Below are 20424 nucleotides of genomic sequence, written 5' to 3' on the forward strand. Positions count from 1 at the left end.
ATCCTCATATACTACTGAAGTCAGATCAACAGGCCTATAGTTGTTCAGATCACTTATTTTTCACCTTTCTTAAATATAGACACTACATTTACTATTCTCTATTTTAATGATACCTGAATAAATGTTCTAAAGGTTGAGTTGATAGAGCTCTGTCGGTGCTTTGTGTGAGGTCTAATCAGCTATGTGCATTATAAAAACTCCTTCAGAATTGAGTCTCAGGGTAGGGAAGGAGAGGAACACCTGACCTGCAAGTCTAGCGTTGTCAGGATTTGGATCTTAGGAAATTCTGCTAGCAGAAGTTTTGATGCCTAGGAAATTAAAGCCACAACAGAGAAGAGGTTCTGAGGACTAAATTTTGAACTTAAGTCGCATTCAGGCACCTTAGTTCCTTCATGGTCTAGCCATTGGTATCATGCCTACATTGAAAGAACTACTCCTCAGGTGCTTATATTGAATCTATCACAGTAATATCTATGCAGAGATGATGTGCTCAAACTGTCATTGCAAACTTTCTTATTGTCATTGCAAACTTTCAACGTACTAATAGATGTAAACCTTTGAGCCTCTTCAAACTGAATAGTCTCTTTTTAAGATGTTGTAGATGGAGGGTTAATTTCTGCACTCCTTACTACCATATTCAAGCTAACACTTGCCTAAGTTAAGCAGGTCATGGCTTCGTTCTTTCTCTCTTTTGTTCCTTGATCTGTATAAAAATATTGTAATTCTTTTTCTTACATAAGCAATTGAAAAAAAAAAATCAGACTTAAGCAGCATTCCAAATCCAACATGCAGTCCTCTCACTTTGCAGTCAGCCTGGCTTCCCAGGGGATGCTGCCCATGAGTTTCCTGAGCCAAAGTCTGATTTTTCTGAAGTCCAGGATCCTTATTTTGCTGCTCTCTGTCCTTCCTTTACTCAGGTTCCTGAACTCAGTCACCTCATGGTCACTGCTGCACAAGTCTCCATCTACTAGTACTTTCCCTACCAATTCTTCCCTGTTTGCGAGCAGCTGGTCAGGAACAGCACAGCCCCTAGTTGGCCGCTCCAGCACCTGCACCAGAAAATTGTTCTCTCACTGCAGTTAATTTCTGGTCCCAACTAGCTGACAGTCATTATTAACATTTAATCCATCCATTGAAAATGCTGCTGAAGGTCTAGTGATGAGCCTTCTTGGAAGCTCGTCTTCCAGGACTGTCATCCTCCGGTCCACTGTTGCGCTGTGTATGTCACAGAAGGGTGATCGGGTGTGTTTCTAAGGTGCCGATAGACAGATTTTTCATACAGCAGTGTTCAACCTTGGCTGGCAGCTGTTAGCAGACAATAGGACCGTGGCAGTTAGGGAGTGCAACATGCTTTGTCTGTGGCCAGGCCTATGAGAGCCAGACAGGTAATCAGTTTGTGCTGATGGGGAAAAAACGTAAATAGCACTTCTGATGTTTGAGAGAGAAAAGAAACCCAGCAGAGGCAAGGTGCCTATGTATTTCTGTTTCCCTAGCTAGAGCTTGCAATGAGGGGCTGTCTCTGGACCCTAAAACCTGTCTGGAGGTGCACCTCTACCCTGACTTCAGCCTAAGCCAACTATCTACTTCTCCATCTGCCCTCCCGGGGCCGCAGCGCTGCAGCTCCGAGCTCTCCTTGAGGCGCTAGGAGAAGGGGAGCTCTTTCGTGCTTCCCGGGCTGCCTAGGTTGTCCTGGCAGTGATCAGGGAACTTACTCCTGGGGCCAGCTCCATCTCCCCGGTGGAGTCAGGGGGACACGCGTGTGCCCCCCCCCCCAGCCAGCCAGCCAGCCAGCCAGCCAAGTCCTTTGAAGTTTCCTCTTGGCGACCCTCCCCCGGCGCTTCCTCCCTCCCGCCCGCCCCGCGCGCCGCCCCCACCTCCCCGCGCACACGCCGCCGCCCCCTCCCCAGAGCGGGACCCCGCTGCCCCGGGCTGCGCCGAGCGCGGCTCCCTCCCAGCCGCCGGAGCCCGACAACAAAGGAGCCCCGGGGCCAGGGGGAGTGGGGCCGTCCGGATGCGGTGAGCCCCGCCGCCCCCGGGAGGAAGGGAGAGGACGGAGCGGCTCGCCCAGCCGCCACCATGGGCTGCTGCACCGGCCGCTGCACGCTCGTCTTCCTCTGCGCGCTGCAGCTGGTGAGTGACCGCCGGGTCGGGGCCGCGGGGCAGGCAGGCACTGCCGAGCCGCCCTCCTCCTCCTCCTCCTCCTCCTCCTCTCTCCGAGCACCGCCACTGCCCCGACCTTCGGTTTTTTAGCGATTTAGTTAATTTCTGTTGGTGGTAGTCGGGGTAATTTGCTCCGCTGACCTGCCCTCCCCTCCCCTCCCTCAGCGCGGGGGTGCCCGGGCCCGGGGGAGAATCCCTCACTCCGGCCCGGCTGCCCCTCCGCCTGGGTCTTTCTTGTGCCCAAGCCCGCTTAAAAAAACTCCTCCGCCTCGTGTCAGGTTGACAGCTCCGGGCTACGAATCAAGTTGGTGGTTAAGCCCGGGTCGCGGTGCTGAGGCAGCGCTGGGAGGTAGGAGGGGGCGCCTGTTGTCTGTCTGTGTGTGCGCTGGCAAGTCCAACCAACTGAGAAACTGAAGTTGGGTTTTACGCCCCGCCATGCGAATGGCACTCTTAGGACCTGCCGTTGGCTTTGGCTTCTTATTTTTGAGCCCTTTCTTGTGGTCAGATGTCACTGACCTCCTTTGATGTCAGATCCGTGCGGGGGAGTGTGCAGGATCCCCCTCTCCCTGTTTTAGGCTGGAAAAATGCAGATTTTTAATTTTTTTTTGCCTATCTTTCTGTGTCTTTCCTCAAAGGTCTTCCTTTCCTTTGATAAAATATTCCTGGACTTGTACCATCCAGATCTAAAGTGCATCTTCTCTTTGTTTACCGAGTTGGCGCGTTTGTTTTGGAGAGAGAGTTGTCAGGGAAAAAAATCTATGCCGAGCAATAATAATTCTTTGTCTGGCTCATTAGCTCCGTGAAAAAATAACGCTCTTTCTTTTACCAGTTAGTCCCTAGTCCCAGGAGTGTTTTAAAGGATTTTTCTCTCTTATACTGATTTGGAGCCATCTCTTTTACCGCATGATTTTCCTTCCGATGAGTGGTGTTTTCACTCTGGGTGTGCGTGTGTGTGCGCGCACGCATGTGCATGTGTGTGCCTCCAAGGTGAAAATGTACCATGTGTCTCTGGATTTTGATCGTTTGGTAATCTTTCTACCTTCCTGCTAAAGCCTTTTGGAAAAGCTTCTGCTTCACAAGAAATATGAATGCCTTGTTAAATACAGCATATCATTCATTTTCAAGGCATTAGATGAGAATCTCAGCTGGTGTAAATTGGTATAGCTCCATTGTTTTCAAGTATTGGCTCATTAAGGGGGACTCTTTATCATTTAATCTTAGACACCTGAGTGCAGTGTATGCCTTTAATGCATGGCATTTGGCAGTTTTGTTTCTCTACTTTTAGGAAAGCTTTTCTTATGAATTGGTGGCCTTAATTTTCCTCACTTACATGAGTTTTAAACTGTCACTGTATTGACTAGAAAGAAGTAATTTCTGATTTACACTGATGCACAGGAGAGGGGAATTGGGGCTTTCATCTTTAAAAATCTCTCTCTACTGCAGCTATGAAGGTTATAGTAACTGTATTTACTATTCTGTAGGATTACTGGGAGGCTATAAAAACTGAAGAAGTAAAGTGTGAATAGCTACCATAATACATGGAGAACTGCATATAAAATCTTTTGGAAAAGAGTATCATATTTTATAACATACCGATCAAATGCTTTCACAACTTTAAAAAATGCCTTTAATATGTGGACTCTTCTACTCTGCCTGTTTTCTAATAATGCTTAGCTTGATGAATTGCATCTAACATAATTCTTTCATTTACAGAATAAAAACTGTTGTAATGGGTATGTTTGTAGAGCTGAGATTTTAATCTAGTAGGCATAAACTCAAAGCCAGGTAACTTCCAGCGATCTCCATGGTGGCAGTGTTGAATTTATGTTTGTGAGAATTGTCACCACAGGGGGTTTTAGATCTCTTTCTAACACCACAGGTCATGAGTATAAAGCATGCCCAACAAAACTGCATCCCCAGACATTACTGTCATTAAGGGAGATTTATTCTACCTTGCATCCATTTATGGAGAGGTGAAAGACATATTACTGACTGTGGACAATGTTTAGATTAAGTGCTACAAAAGCCAAAGTACTTGTCTTACTAATCTGTAGCAGTGCAAAAGTACAAATGATTTATACAAGCTGAGAAAACTCTGGAAAAATAGAAAGATCATACTGTTTTTAAAAACAATAAGAAGTAAAGGTTCACAAAAAGAGCATTTCACCTTCCCATCACAGCCAAGTCATATTACACCAAAGGAGACAAAAATAGTTTTACAAAAAGGGACTTTGAAAGCAATCGGAACTTTGATTAAGAAAAAAACTGGGCAGCTGAAAATTCTCTAATAAAGAGTCAACCCTCCTTTTGTGTATGCACCATGTACCTGGTACTCCTTGTATCTCCCTAAATGTTTGCCAATAAAATGTATATTTCAGAAACTGTTTGATATCCCAAATAAATTATGTGTAGATTTACTGATGCTTGGGACTGGAATACTTTCTAGTCAGTTCTAGCAAATGCTATCGTTATTAACTATGTAGAGTGACCCTCATATTCATTCAATCCCTAGCCATGGAGCTTCTCATACTTTACTTCAAGGCTTGATTCTCCATCATGTTTCAACAGTTTTGTGTCAGGAAGATTTTGATTAATGTCTGTAGAGTCACATCTGTATCAAACTGGATATAAGCCTGGAGAACCAGGTCTCTGAATCTTAATCACTGTTTAAAGATTCTGTTCTATCTAGTTCTGAAAACACCGGCTGCATTCATGAAACGTGTTGGTGTGATAGCAAGTTGGTGTAACAGGGAGCAAGGGCTCCTGTCACTTTAAGAGGACATGGACATCAGGGTAAGACCTGCAGTCTGGTGGAGGCAGCTGAGCAAAGGCCAGTTGCTAACACCTAGAGGCAACAGGGATAGGAGCTACCAAAGGGGCTAGGTATAGACAATCAAAAAGCCCAAGGCTGAATTCATTCAGTGTTTACAGGTCAGTCTAAGATGCAGAGGTTGAACCAATAAGCAAATGCACAAACATTTACTCTTGATTCGGGAAGTGCAGTGGCTGGTGGCTCCAGCCAGAAAAGGTGGGGGACAAGTGCTAGGGCACAGCTCTCTGGTACATAGCCAGCATAGGCTCTTCCTGCTGCCCCTGAGGTCTCTGGGATTTATAGTTTACAGTCACATGAGCAGGACTCTGCAGGGCTGTTCATTGCTCCCTCTTCCTGCTTCCAGATGCCTCTGGGATTTGTAGTCCACAGTTGCAGCCAGCAGGGCAGCTCTGTACTTGAGGGAAGGGGAGTTTAACTCCACTCCCTGGCCCCAGATCCCAGCTAGGGTTTGCCAGTGAGCCATCTGGTGAGCCAGCCCTCACTGTTTCAGGTAGGGAGCAGAGGAATAGGACCAGCCCTGTCTCTGGAGTAGACAGCACAGCCTGGCCCAGGGCGGGGATGCTGGGATGTTGAGGGATTCTGATTTAACTTGAACCAAGGAAGGGTCTAGAACAGAAATTTCATAAACTGGTTGGACCAAAATCAGTTAAGTCTGATACTACACTCAACCAGGTTTACCAGTGTTAGCCATTTTGAAATTGGTTTATGTGCACTGAACTTTTATTCTATTACAGGTTTAAACCAGTTTCTGATAACTTAAATGGGTGTGTGTGTGTAACTTCTGTCCCTAGCCAGAGATAGTGGCCCTGGAGCTAGATACCCTGCAATAAGCAGCAAGTGGCAGAACTCCATGCAGAACAGCTGGGTTGGCTGCAGCAGAGGAAGGCTGGTTTAGTGGGCTAAGGAGAAATCCCTGTGCATGGTTAGGAAATCATGTGATTGGAAGGGGTGATGCTTAGGGGAGTATACGACTTGTTTCTGAGATGGATTAGGCAGTTTGACCCTGACTGCTGCAGGGAAAGTTGCTGCCAGGGAGTAAGGTTGTTGAAAATAGACCTGTAGGCACCCAGAGTACACTACAGCGCTGGAAGGAGATGGCTAACAGGGGAATAGGGGTTCTTGTAGGATAGGGACCCAGAGTAGGGTTTAAGGACTTTAGTTGGAGGCTGTTTCCTTGTGTTTTTATTTTGAATGATGGTTTGTGTGGCGGTCAGCGGTTTTGAGAGCCAGTGCTACATGACAAACTTGGACGAACAGGTGGGGGCTAGCGGGGCAGAGACAGCACTGATGCGTAATGGTTTCAACGTAGTTTTGTTACTTACGCTTGTAGGAACCGTAGGTTTCAGATGTAAACTCTTAGTTACTTAAAACAATTGAACCCTAAGTTGAAAACAACTAACTGAACTAATAAAGCAAAATAAAGTAGAATAACAGAACAGAACAGAGTGGAACGACAGCTGATGAAAACGAGTCAACTGGTCTCGAGCATGCAGGGATGGGGTACGCTGGGAAACAACTGTGGTAGAGAGACAGTGTTCACAGGTGGCCAGCCTGTGAACTAACCCAAGGTAATTCAGAGCTGGTCTCTGTTCTCTGATTTTCCTGAGCTGGTCTCTGTCTGGGCAGAAACTGTGCTGACTTAAATACTTCTCAAATAGCCAATCACACGATGCCTTTTGTGGAATGTTCTAGGCCTATCATGTAATGGCTATCTGCTAGTGCATGACTGGGCATGTGCGCTCTGTCAATTTGAATACCTTATTAATCACACACTGGCCATGTGTGTGGCACGTGTTGGGACATGCGCACTTGTCCTAGGTGCCCTCCCTCTGTATGCTTGTATTTGTCTCTCATGGCTCTGTGTCATCAGCACCTTCTGATTTTTGGCTCAGATAGTTTGGACATGACTGCAGGGGTAATTAGATGGCACAGGTGGGATGTCTGGGAAGCACTACAACTCAAGGGGTTGAGGCCAGACCTGCAAGTGTCTGGGATCTGTTGGGCTGTGAGAGCTAAAGTCAGGTAGTTCATAGGCTGGGGGCAGCAAGCCCTGTAGGGATCGGGGAGCCTAGCAGATGGAATAGTGGGACCAATGAGGCATGGACATAGTTATGGGGGAAGCTGGAGACCACGATTAGGACTTGTAGGGACATGACTGGTACCCACAGGGCAAGATTAATTCCAGGTATGCACAAATGATGCTGGCAGGGACTGGAATAGTTTTTATTAGCAGACTGAAGGTCCAGTGACAAGTACTATCAAGGAACCAGCTAAATAAGCTGAGTCAGACTAAGGGCAGGGTCACCAGGATCACCCCAGGACACTGAGGCCACTTTCCAAAGTAACATATAACATTCACATCAAGATACTGGCAGGCAAAGCGGTGAAGGACTACCTAGAGGAGCTGGAGCGGGACCAGTTCTGTCATAGTTGGCTTCATAGCACAGTTTCTCTGGTTCCATTCTACAGATTTTTCTTCTACTCTTAGTCATTTAAACTTGTTCTGAAGAGAATCACAGTCATTGGTTGACTGTTGGACCATAAACTGTCCTTTTTCTAATGGAAATAAGGCTTATTACCTTCAAGATAACTTGTTTGCATTCTTTAGTGTTCTCTAGGCAGGATTGCAATATAAGTTTTAAAAATATCATATTAGCATAATTTCCCTATAATTATCTTTAACAAAAGCATAACCCAAACTGTCCACACCAGTTTTCAGCTTTGTACAGAATACAGTTCAGCACTACATACAAAAAACTTCTCAGAACCATGCATAGTGGTGAATACCTGAAGGGCATTCCATAAGTAATCTTGTATCTTATATCACAATAAACTTGTTTCAAAATGTAAATCAATTCAAATGCATGCAATACAAAGGTTGTAGAAATATTCAGAGAATGAGTGAGGTATTAGGTCCCAGTTTAGAAAAGCCCTGAAGCTTGTACTTTGCTGAATTGGGTTGCCTCATAAGCTTGTGGCTGGCCAGTCATCTTTTCTCAGACCAAAGGCTTGTTAAAAATCAGGAGTTTTCCGTGTGTAAGAAGGTGCCTTTTACTTTATTCAGTGATTTCATTCACTGTAACACTGTAATGTGTCATTTCAGCAGCTGTCAACCTGAGAGCTTTAAGGTATATATATTCTCCTTAATGTGTGTGTAAGACTCTCATTAATGTTAGCAGGAGAGATGTATATATAGCAAGAAAATATATCATAAGGATATAGTAATACTTTGGTTTGTGACAGTAAGTCTCATCAGTACCATCAGAAGTCACATGTTGGACTTGAATGTCCTAGGAAAGTATAACAACTACTGGCAATAATGCATGTATTAGTAGCCAACATATAATGAAAAACTGCAAATGAAAAAGATAAAAAAATTAAGCAAATGCAAAAATATTGATAAAGAGTGGAAGATGTAAATTGGCAAAGAATTGCTCATGGATTTAGCTGTATGAATCCAATTGAATTAACATATGTTGCATAGCAAAAGGTTTCGTGCTGCTTTGAGATGTATTTCTGGGTAATCTACATTGCAGGATAATTTTGTCTTAAAGTTTACAGTAGGTGGGGGTTCTTGGTACCCAAGAGTAAGATAGTTATGTAAATGCAATAGAAAACTAGACAATAAGTATGATGGATGAAATTTTCAAAGGGGCAAGGTTATTTGTGGGGGTGGTATCTTTTATTGGAGCAACTGCATGGTTGTGAGAAATTTCAGATAAGCTGTTGATCTTCCTCAACTGCTGAGGAAGCTTAAAATCTCTCCTAACCCTGCATTTGGTCCAAAAAAGGTAAAACCCTACAAAAATATCTTTGTTTCTCTCACATTTCTTGGACCATCGAAGCTACACATCATTCCAACACAATATGAACATTTCAAAGCAGTTTAGGGTAGGTTAACAGAAGGTAAGTCATCGTCTCCACTTCACTGGTTTGAAAATTGCAGCCCGTGTTTTTATCTCTGGGTTTTGGTGCCCTGTGTTCATTGTAAGGCTCCCGATTTAAATCTTAATTGAATATGGTACAGCTGGTATAAAATAGATTATTACCTATTTGCAATATTACTTTCCAATTGATTTAAGTGTCAGCTGAGCACAGGTGAGATAATCGTAATAGAAATGTGGCCTCTGTGTATTAGTATTTGCTAGTGGGTGATTATTTTGTGGGTGCATTTGGTCATCTTAAAATAGTAATTGTTCTCTTGATATGCAGGAGATTTATGCTTGTAACTCCCATTAATGCTAATTAGAGTAATGCATGTAAATCCTTGCACTTTGAGATGAGACTTCTCCATTAGCCTAAAAGGTACCACTTTGCAATTGATTAGTATGTATAATTCCAGTTCAGTAGTTGTACAGGCAAATGATACATAATATGCACAGAGGCAGTTCCATTTCCATCTCATTTTAGTATACTTTATAAAGCAGGAAACTCTAACTGATGCTAAAATGCACTTTATAAAATCTTCTGATTTTGGCTAGAATTGATATATAGCCATTAATTAGTTAACAGTACTGGGACATGAGAGATTTTGATAAATTTAAGAAAGTAAAACCTTTGAACCGATAAATTGCTGAACCATTTGATGTTGGTAAAAGAATCACCAGTCCATTGATTTGGAGATGAAGCATCTGCCCATCAGAAAAGAAAAAGCAGGAGGTTGAGATTGTGCTGTAATAGTGGGGGCTGGGAAGGCCCTGGTAACCAGCGCTGACGAATGTATTGTTTATAGAAGTAGATTGTCTGTTTTTATTAAGGGAAGCTGATGTATGATTGCTTAGATGGCTTCCACAAAACATACACGTGCTTCCTTTGTGTTTGTTCCAGACAGAATGATTCTTTTGTGTAAGGCAGGCCCTGATCCTGTAAAAACTTGTGTACATGCTGAACTTAAAGCATATGAATAATCCTGGCAAGTCTGCCAAAGCATCAGATAGAATCAAGCTTCTGAAATGTATCGGTCAGCAGGGACATGCATAGCCTGCAACAACAACAACAATTTTCTGCACTGTATTTTCAATTAGTTTTACAAACCCTTCAATAATCACAACATGCACACAAAATAACCTCAAGAATGAAATATACATTTACTTGTAATTTCTTTTGTTGATAGTGGTAGGTTTTCAACAGAACTTGGTTGTGTCAGCTCAGCTGAAATTGAGTCAATATGCTGTTAGAGTGCATACATATGAATTTCAGCCAACAATCAATCTGACACTATAATGCATTAAAAATGGCACAGTTCATGGTGGACTGTTCATGTTTGTAGAATGCAAATAATCTTAAAAAGTTTAAAGCTTGGATTTTTGAAAGTGTTCACTTTTCTAGGTAATTGAGGCACTTAATTATCCAGAGTAGGGGGGTTCAAAATTTGAAGAAACAAGAGTTGAAAGCCTTCTTTTTAAGTGAGCCTAGGTGAATTTCTGAAAGTCACATAGCAGTTTATGCGTACAGTGGTAGTGCTGGTGGCTGAACCGTAGCTCCCACCAGGTTTAGTGTACTACAGCATACTGCCCTTTTCCTTACAGATCCATGACTGGCAGTGTAAAAATAAATGTGTGTGTGTGTGTACATGCACCATATTTACATCTATGAGGTGAATGATTCCAATTTAACTAGATAGCCCTCATTTACGTGGAAGCAAACTATTAACTAAATATGGCTACTTGCAACTCCCATGGCAATACAATCTGTTTTTGGGAATAATGACCAAGATATTGGAATTTGCTGCTGATCTGATATGACTCCAAAATCTGCTCATGTCCCAAATAGCAAAATTGCTAGGCCTGAAGTAGTGTTATTACAGAGGTTTGTTATGGCTACCTTAGTGATAGGCCTAAGTGGGAGAACTTGAATCTGGATTGAAATCAAAGATCTAATTAGAAAAATCTCTAATTAGAGGTGAGATCTAATTGAGGCAGATAGTTGGCTAGATAATGTCCAAATCCTGAGCATATCACGTTCTGGTCTATGTCGTTTCATAAGATCTGGTAACGAGAGCTCTTAGTTACGAATGCGTCTGCATCTCTGATTCAGTTAGTCTATAAGGTGCATATTTACACAAAAGTGCTGAAGAAAATGTATGGAAATAGATTACATACTTCTTTCTGGATCATTTGTTTTTATAGTATTTCAGTTGCATCTGAACCACAACCAAAAAATAGATTGGATTTATTTTTTGAGTCTGACTTAATATCAAACTGTAGTGGCAGATTCAGAGATGGGAACTAAAAACAGAACTATCCCCTTTGCTTTTTTTCGCTGTGATCTTTGGGTTTTGGCTCATCTATAATCTACAAATTACTTTCCTATATAAATAGGTTTAATTGATTAAATGTAGAAAGAGAGAGCCAAACAGGTCACAAAGTTCTTAGGCCCTGATCCTGCAAATAGAAGTCTTGCAATTGACTTTAATAAGAACAAGATCAAGCTCTTAGTTCCAATATTAGCAGTTCTCTCTCCAAGGTGTAAATAATAAATAGTCATGCATTCTTTATGAAGATGACATTTAAAATACACAATCATTTAGATTACATTAAGGGTATAGAAGAATGAGATTTTTTAAAAACAAAATTTGAGTTTGATGCTGTAGAAATTAATCCCAATTAAGAATGAGGATGCTACTGTATCTTTCTCTCCCAAATCTCAATTTTTAATTAACAAAATAATAGCAGTTGTGTGTGTAGTTTTTCCATGTTTTCATTCTACTAATAAAATTATATATCAAAAAATGTACTGTAGCCTGCTTACGAGTGCCTGCCATTAGAGGCGTCCTAGTGCCTGCACTCTTCATTCTCTTCTCTTCTCTTCTCATCAGTATTCTCGCCTGTGATGTCTTGCTGTCAAAAGTAGGGAAGGCTGCACAGAGGGCAAGGCAAACTTTTGAAGAGGTGGGCCCTGTCTGGTCTGAGGCTTCTCCCCTGGCTTTGTTCCAATCTTACTCTCGCTGAGCCCTCCAGCTTGGGGCCCACTATTCAGGGCTACAAGCTCCTGGCTCAGCCTTGGTCATGCCCCATGATCTCAGATTCTAGACCCTGCAATATCTTCAGTATAGGCACCTAGATTTCATAGACATTAGGGCTGGAAGGGACCTCACAAGATCATTGGGTCCAGCCCCCTACCCAAGGGGCAGGAAGTCAGCTCAGGTCAGATCACCCAGCAAGATAAACATCCAAGCATTTCTTAACAGTATCCAAAGTAGGTGCTTGCACCACTTCTGGGGGGGACACTCTATTCCAGACTCTGGAGACTTGGATGGTAAAAAAGTTCTTCCTTATGTCTAGTCTAAAACAGTCTTCCAATAGTTTGTGACTGTTAGACCTTGTCTTCACTTGGGGTGCTCCTAGTTCCTGATGTATACCCCTTATGTACTTATAGACTGCCACCAAGTCACCCCTGAGCCTCCGCTTCTCCAGGCTGAAGATTCCCATGCTTCTCAGCCTCTTGTCTTGACTCGGTGGTGGCTCCAAGTAGAAGGGAAAACAAAATAGAAAGTGCCTGGGCTATTTAACTTGTTTCTGATGCAAATCTCCAGTTTCTCTTCATTAGGGGCTACCTCCTGAGTCCTCTCACTGCAGCCTAGGCTCCAATCCTCATGTCTTTCAAAGAAGGTCTGTCCCCGATGGCTTCCACAACCAGACTGCCCCTTCCTGGCCTGAGGTTCAGGTTTATGCAGGGTGCTTTGGGTCACCTGACCTCTCTACTTCTACCCACTGGGTCATCGGGCTCTGCCTATGTCTGGATCTGGCAGCTATCTTGCTTTAGTCTCTTCTGCTTGCAAGTTTGCCTCTGGCATCACCACTGGGGCACAAGTAGAAGACACACAGAGGCAAAGTGGAAGGAAGACTATGGAGCAAGGAAACCATGGAGAAGGGACCTCAACTAGGGAAAGGATGCACTGGCAGATTGGAGGGGTGGGGTTAAGGAGGGGAGAAGGGCCAGGCATCCCTGGATTCCCTTCCCATTCTAGTAATAGGATATGGGTGCTGTTACAGATACTCTGTCAAATTTTATACATTAATTATGTTACAACCAAGTGAAATTCATTAATCCAATTTCATAATGAATTCTATTCAAGACTGCAAGCACTTTGGGGCAGGAAATTTGTCTGTATTTGTATGGTAAAGTGCAATGCACATCTATAGCTCTGGGTGAGTAATACATACTAATCATGATAAAATGGAATTGTGTTGTTCAGGAGACTGGTAATAGGATAGAATCTTTCACCTCTAAATCATTGATTGAAATTCATTGCAAGTTAGGTGTTGCTGAAAGTCATTATGGTCAATGTGAAATGAGTTAGTAGTCTTGATCATTCTCCATATTAAAAAATTACAGTCATATTAGCAGTAATTGGCACCGTTGCTATTATATTAGTAATATCAGTAGGAGACCAAGGTGTCATAAAGGCCAAAGTACTGCTTTACCCTCGTAGTTCCTTCAGGTCATTGTTCAGGAATATTGGCAGGATGGTGTGATGGAGTTTTTATTGCTCCTACCTATGGTACACCTGGTGTGCCAGCATTGTCACTGTGGTCCTTTGCATAATCAGTGCATTCACGCTAAATAAAAAAATCTTTTAGATGGGGTCTTACTGAAAACTAGCAAATAATCCTACTCCCTCACTTTTACCCATGCATTTTGTGTGAAAGATTTCACTTTGGAGACAATTTGGGGACCAGAAAATATTTGTTAACTGGGTAGTGCCAGACTTAGAATCTTGAAAGTTTCTATGAATCATATTGGATGAAAATGTCTCTTCATCTAACACAGGAGGCTAATTTTGTACTTTTTTGAAGAGAGGAAGGGTGCAGCAGGTTAAGATAGCATGCTGTTACTTTCAGTGGGAAATGCAGTCCTCTGACAGATCAGTGCCTGCATGGTGTCACAGTTTTTAGTGAATCATAGTTTTATCTGTTCATTTTCATGATGGACCAAATCTGTGTGATCTTAGTAAGGATTTGTGCCTTTGGAGAAGTCTGTGAAAACAATTGTGAATTGGGATTAATCACTGTTCTCTGATCTCAAGAACATACAGAGTGCTAAAACTAGGGTAATAAAAAGACCATAAAAGATTTTATTTTAATCTCTTTATTTCCTATAATATTCCCTGAACTTTTCCTCCTGTACCAAGAGTCATACCTTGTACGTTATATTTCCTTGACTCAGTTGACTTGTTGGTGGATATTTTTAATGTTGTATGTGGTGATTTGGGACTTCAATAGTTGTTGGAGGGCATTCAGTAATTCATAAAATAAAGTCCCAGAAAGTCATTCTGATGCATTTAGACCCTTCACAATGATAAGTTCAAGCATCAAGAGCAGTAAAACCCATCTGACCAATAAAGATAAACATTGCATTTAAAAGTTGGTTTAGATTTGCTATTCAGATTTGGAACAACAAGTAGTGCCTGCTAAACATCATTTAAAAATAAAATGGAAAAACTTGCAAAATGCAAATTGCAGAAGGAATGGAGAAGAAATAGTTGTATCTGAGGATCTTTCTCTTTCTAAAAGGTCACAGCAGGTTTCTTCCAGAGGCTTTGAGGAGGGAAGTTTTTGATAAAGGCATAGATTTTTTTTTTATCAAGAGAAGTAGAACTAGCGAATAGAAAAGGAATGGTGTTGTAGCTAAGATGGTCCAGGAATTATGTAAGAAGCAAGGATTTTTGTGGGTGATAGATAATTCCAAACATGAAGTTGGATCAATAAAAGGTATTATTATCCATAACAATCTTTACCTCTTGCATAATTCCTAGACAGTCATGGCTATGACACCAAATACATTACTATTCCAACCATGCAATTTGCTCACTAAAAGGTATCTACCCAAAAAATCCTTGCTTCTCAAATTGGGAGTCATTATAGTTATAAAAATATATGTTAAGTTTTGTCAGTTTAGAAGTTGTAGCTGACATTAATGTAGAGATAAGCTAATCAAAAACAATGAGATATAAAAGAGCATATGGCTGAGAAGTGAGACTTAGAGCTCAGAAACAAGATGTCTCTAGAGACTGGGGAAGAGTTATAAAAAGAGATGAATCATGAAAAATGGGGTGGGGGGGGATCCTTACATGCCTCTATAGCTAGGTTGGTGATACAGGAGGATGGAATAAACAGTCCACAGTACAGAAGTATTTAGGTCCATGCAAAAGATATGGGACAAGGAGCCATCATCAGTAAACAGATGGAAGTTAACTCAGTGCATGGGAGGAATTGCTATTTTATGGCTACAATGAAAATCCAAATTGTGTGCATGTAACTTAGCTTTCTTCTTCTATTCAACAATGCTAATAATACTCTTCTACCTCACAGGGGTATCATGAAACTTGTTATATTAGCACTAGTTCCTTGGATAGAAGGCACTATAGAAGCAACAAATATTTAATGTTCCCAGTGCATGTTTTTTCTAGAGTGGCTGGAATTAGGATCTCTATATTTATTATTCAGGTTCTAGCATTGACATTTAATTGTGCCTTGAATGCACTGGACTGTGTTGTGGATAGCATGGTTGCATTGCCCCACCAGGAATACTGCAGAAATGTTCAGCAATTGAGGATCTTGCAGGTATGCAAGCAGCATACAACTATGTACAATAATATAGATAACTTTTTCTCCTGCCTCTTGCTCCCCTGGCAAAGCAATCTGTAGTCAATCCCCATATTTTTAATGGACTTTTATGCTGAATAAACATGTAGAGTACAGTATATCAACTCATATTAAGTACATTCTTTCCCTAAATTTTTCCTAAACATGGGGTTTGGTTAACATTTCATGTAACTATCACCCTTCTGCAGTTTTGCAGCATACAAAATAGTCCATTAGAAAATGCAACCAATACTGTTCAAAAAACACAAAAAAATCCAGAGTATCTGAACATCATAAAATATACCACAAAGAACAAAATACGTTGTACTCAAAATAGTATCACAGAAATGTAGACTTTAAACAGGCCCCCCCTTCTAAATTCAATCTAAATAGCCTATGTTTTGTGCTTTTTTTCTTATTGTTAAAAATGTAATGCATCTTTTTAAGATGGAGTGAACTGAAATTTGTATTGATTTATTTACTTATTCCCCCCCCAGTTAGGAAAGGTAGGGTTGTGTTAAGGATTTTAACTATGTCAGAAGCTTTGCTACTTCTCCAGATGGTCTGAATTATTTGCATCATGGAAATCTCAAAAGAGTCCTAACCCATGCTAAGTCATTTTACTCTCAGAACACTGAAGAGGAGTAATGTCCTCTTGAAACACTGCTGAGCTACTAAACATCATCTTACCTCTCTGTATACACCCATCTTTTCTTCTTGCACTATTATTCTGTATACCATACATAGTTTAAAGGATTCTTGTCCAGTCCTTTCAAATCTCAGTCTTTCTGGTGGCTTAGACCTTTTATTTCCAGCTGATTCTCTTGTTGGCTAATCTTGTGGATTGGTGCCCCAGGCAGGTATTCTCACATTAGACTCCTCTGATTACTATCCAAAGCAAATTCTTAGTTCCTGCTATTTCTCAAAAGACATTGGGTTCTACTTCCTTTCTATCTCCTGAGTTCTGCTTGGTTCCAAACTCTCCTCCTACCCACCCCTTGTCAAATACTGGGTTTTGACCTTTTTCATGTCTATTCTAGTAGGCTTCAGACCTCTCCCAACAACATCCAAGAGGTATATTTTGATCCTTGCTTCCAGCTATTAATCTCTCAGGCAAGCAGCTGATGTCAGTCTCTCCCCATCCTCCAGCTATTTTTGTTCACAAATCCTCAACTTGTCCCTTATTTCATTTCCATCTGCAAGGGTCTCCTAGCTGAAATGATGTAGCATTTTAAGAGTTAACATAAGAAATAATTACAATGGGACAGATTAGTATTATAGTAGAACAAGGGGCAGTGTCTATAGATCTAATGTATCTTTTATTTACTTAAGTGAAGATTAAAATTCCAGTGGATTTTAAGAAAGACAGACATGATAACTGAGATCACTAGCGAGGTCTAATCAATTCCAGGATATGATTTTAGTATCACACCTGGGATTTCACTGTCAATTTCCTAAACTTCTCTTTCAATGCTATAACATAAAGAAGGATAGGAAGCATCTTTTAATTATTATTTAATTAGATGATTCTAGGAAACATCACAATCATTTTCTTCATTGATAGGAAAAATCAAAGGGTGTACCACTGATTTACAATATGAGCTAATTTATACCTACTGAAATCCTGTTGAAGTTAATGGGAGCCAGTTTGGCTCCTCTTCTATGGCTGACTGCATCACATTTTAAAGAGTATTGATTGATACCATTTTGTTTCAAAAAGTCTAACATTTATGTAATAGATAATGATTGATACTGGGTGAATAAACTAATAGTATCACAGTGACTCTTTTAAGAAGAGTAGTGAAATAGAATTGAATGGTTTTCTCCATCCAAAATTGCATTTGTGATGAGAGATAAATAAAAATGACAAAGTATTTTAAATTCAGGCTGCATTTAAATATCATGAATATCTTGCTGTACTGAAGTATTTTAAATTTAGTCATGGATGGCTTTAAGTTGTATTATTAATGTATAATTTAATCATAGCTGTTTGATGAAAGCTGAAGGCGACTGTGTTGTACTGGAAATAACCACAAGGTGCCAAACTTGATTTAAACAGATTGATGTGATCAAACCCTTAGTTGGAATGGTTGGATACATTGTTTCAGAATGTAGCTCTGCACTGCTGAGGAGCAAGGTCTGATTCTATACTTCTCCAGCCTCCTGAGATTGTGCAGGCTGCCTCATAATGGCAGGACAGCTGCAGTAGTTGTAACTTCTTATGGTTCTTTCAGTGAACTTGAAAGATCAAATGGCAGGAATCTGGTGAAAGCTTATTTGAAATTTCATCTGATTTTTTTTTTTGTCTAAAAAAAGTAAACAGCTGGTATAATCTTGATGATATGCTCAAACAGTGTGTGATATTTGCACTAAAGGTTGAAGAGCTGTTAACTGCAGAGTCTTTAGGGACACAGATGTGTCAAGTGTTATTGAAAAACAAAGTTTCCAGATGTTTTGCTTGTGTAAATAGCAATGCATTATATGAATTAATCAATATGCTTGTCACGGTTCTTTTTAAATTTTCACAATCCCTCTGTTCTGTCTGTTCTGTGAAATGCCTCGCTATGGATCCCTCCGTTTTGGGGAGATTTTTTGCACCCAGTTGTAGTAGCTGTGGCACATGTGGTTCCAGGATAGTTAAAGTTGCCTCTGGTTACCTCCCTGCTGAGGCAAATAATACTGACTGCAAAGGAGGGTTAGATTGAAGGCTGTTTTTAAAAAAGTCACTTGTGCATATGGTACAACCAAGATGGTCTTTATGCTAGGGTTTATACATATGCAAAAATATACATGGCTTTACTTGTTTAATTTTTGTAAGATGTTGTATAAATACTACTATTTCCTTCCATGCCCCAAAATGCTTGCCAGTAGCTGGGGTGCCCAGTCTCCCGTTTTGAAAATGTTTATAATGGGGTGATTTTCCGAAGTTGATACTTTTAAATAGGCCATAGCACAAGCTTCTGGGCTTCTAGATTGGGAGGCTGGTGGTGACCCGAATATCATCCACGCCCCCTTGTTGCTAAATTAATTTTGTTTTATGGAATTGTCATGGAAATTTTTGAGTATGTGCTGCCAGTACAGAAGAGGTTAAACTGACATGCGCGGTTTGAAGCTGTGAGTGGAAATTTCCAAGGCTCACCCAGCCCTTGCCCCCTGGGTGACCTGCGGAGCTGTCAATCATTGCTGACCTACTTTCCCCACAGACGCATGCTCAGATTGTGTCAGCTCCTGACTGAGAGCATGCTCAGTCAGAACCTGACATGAGGTAATCGGACTAGAAATTTCTCTGCGGAGAGCACGTTGATTGGCTACTAAATTGATATAAAAGTTCTGTGAGCCCCTCCCTCGGGGTGGGGTGTGTGGTGGTGTGTGGTGGTGTGTGTGTGGTGGTGTGTGTGGAGAGAGATCGCGCGGACCAGAGACAGAGGCTGCTGCTGCAGGGACTGCTCTCTGAGTCAGGCTTTAGGGCCTATTGATCTCCTCCTTTGCCTCCTTCGCTTAGTATTTCGTATTACTCGTTGTATTGCGGTTTTGACTACGTTCATCTGGCTTCCTGACTTACCTTTCGAACTGATTAACGGCTTACGATTTCGGATCACCCTATGGACTTTGTTTAACTCGGTTCCGGATCACCGACCTCGGCTTTCCTTCACCACCTACGACTCTGCTCATCCCTCCAACTGACGTCTCCGCTGCATCACCTTCTGGCTACTGACCTCGGCTTCTCTCATTCGACCACCCGATTTGTCCATTGCTGTGGACTGGCGTCACGCGGTTCATCATCACCGTGTTACAGTTCGTTTTATTGTTTGTTTCGTTGTTTGTAATCCCCATTTATGAGCTGTTGACCAGCCCTGGGACTAGGTCTTCGGACTGAACCTCGTGGGCCAACAGACCCCTTTGTTGTTAATTGTTTGTTTGTGTTCCAACTGTAACTGAAGACCTTTCTGCCTACGCCTAAAGCGTAAGTCAAATAAACTCACCTGTTTTCAATCCGCTCCGAGTCCCTAACTCCAGACTCTACGCCGCTAATCCCACCTGTCCGTATCTAATTGCCACCCCGGCCCACCGTGACCTTGGGGCCCGATCCTTCGGTTTTCCCCGACAGGAATCTTCAGGGCAGCCCTGTGTACAAGTTGTCACAGAAATGTTCATGGGTCATAGAGTTTAAGATGAGAAAAACCTGTGTTGCCACCAAAATGCTGAATTCAACTGTCTGCACAACATCAAAGGGAGACCATGTCAAGACATTTTTTTTCCTCTTCATGATGGATAAGCAAATCATTTTGATCATATTACAAGAACCTTGGAATTTATAACAGAGTTGGGTACATCAACTTCTTCATCCCATCTGCTTGCTTTAGTTTTTGGTAACTGCAATTGACTAAGGTATTACAAAACCCTTATTGCAATAATACGAAGATAACTTAGTCTCTTGGGAGACAAGCCTTTGATTTTTTTTTATTTATTTATTTTTTGTGTATGCACTATTTTTCTAAGTGACAAAAGCACATCTGACAGTGGATCTCAGATATATAGGCGAAAGAAAAATTTCCAGGGCAGACTTTCATAATCAATTGTTTTTCCTCTCAAAAATAGTAATACATTATTTTCTGGGTTTCAGGAGCTGATCTTCTTTGGCTGAAAGTTGGTGAAATATCAGTGGTCTAAGAGCCTATTCTGCTAAGTGCTGAGCATCTCCTTAAAGATGCTCAGTGATCTCATCTTATTGAGAGCAGAAGGAGTAAAGGATATTTATTAACTTCCATTCAGGCACTCACTACCTTGTGGATTAGGCTAAAAGTGTGGCAGCCATGCCTCTGCATCAGCTTTGAAAGAGCAGGC

At 41.5% G+C, this 20424-nt stretch overlaps 1 protein-coding gene across 3 annotated transcripts in view; it reads left to right on the forward strand.

Moving 5' to 3' along the window:
• The first annotated feature begins 1873 nt into the window (after positions 1–1873).
• Positions 1874–20424, forward strand: part of NKAIN3 (sodium/potassium transporting ATPase interacting 3) — a 691062-nt gene continuing 672511 nt past the window's right edge. For all 3 annotated transcript variants that reach the window (XM_090040058.1, XM_090040059.1, XM_090040060.1), the window contains exon 1: positions 1874–2130. In XM_090040058.1, coding sequence (XP_089896184.1) covers positions 2077–2130 — 54 coding nt within the window. In that variant the 5' untranslated portion in view covers positions 1874–2076. The remainder of the gene's footprint in view (positions 2131–20424) is intronic.

Source organism: Crocodylus siamensis, chromosome 3 (genome assembly GCF_052110815.1).
Source record: "Crocodylus siamensis isolate JL-2025a chromosome 3, ASM5211081v1, whole genome shotgun sequence".
NCBI lineage: Eukaryota > Metazoa > Chordata > Crocodylia > Crocodylidae > Crocodylus > Crocodylus siamensis.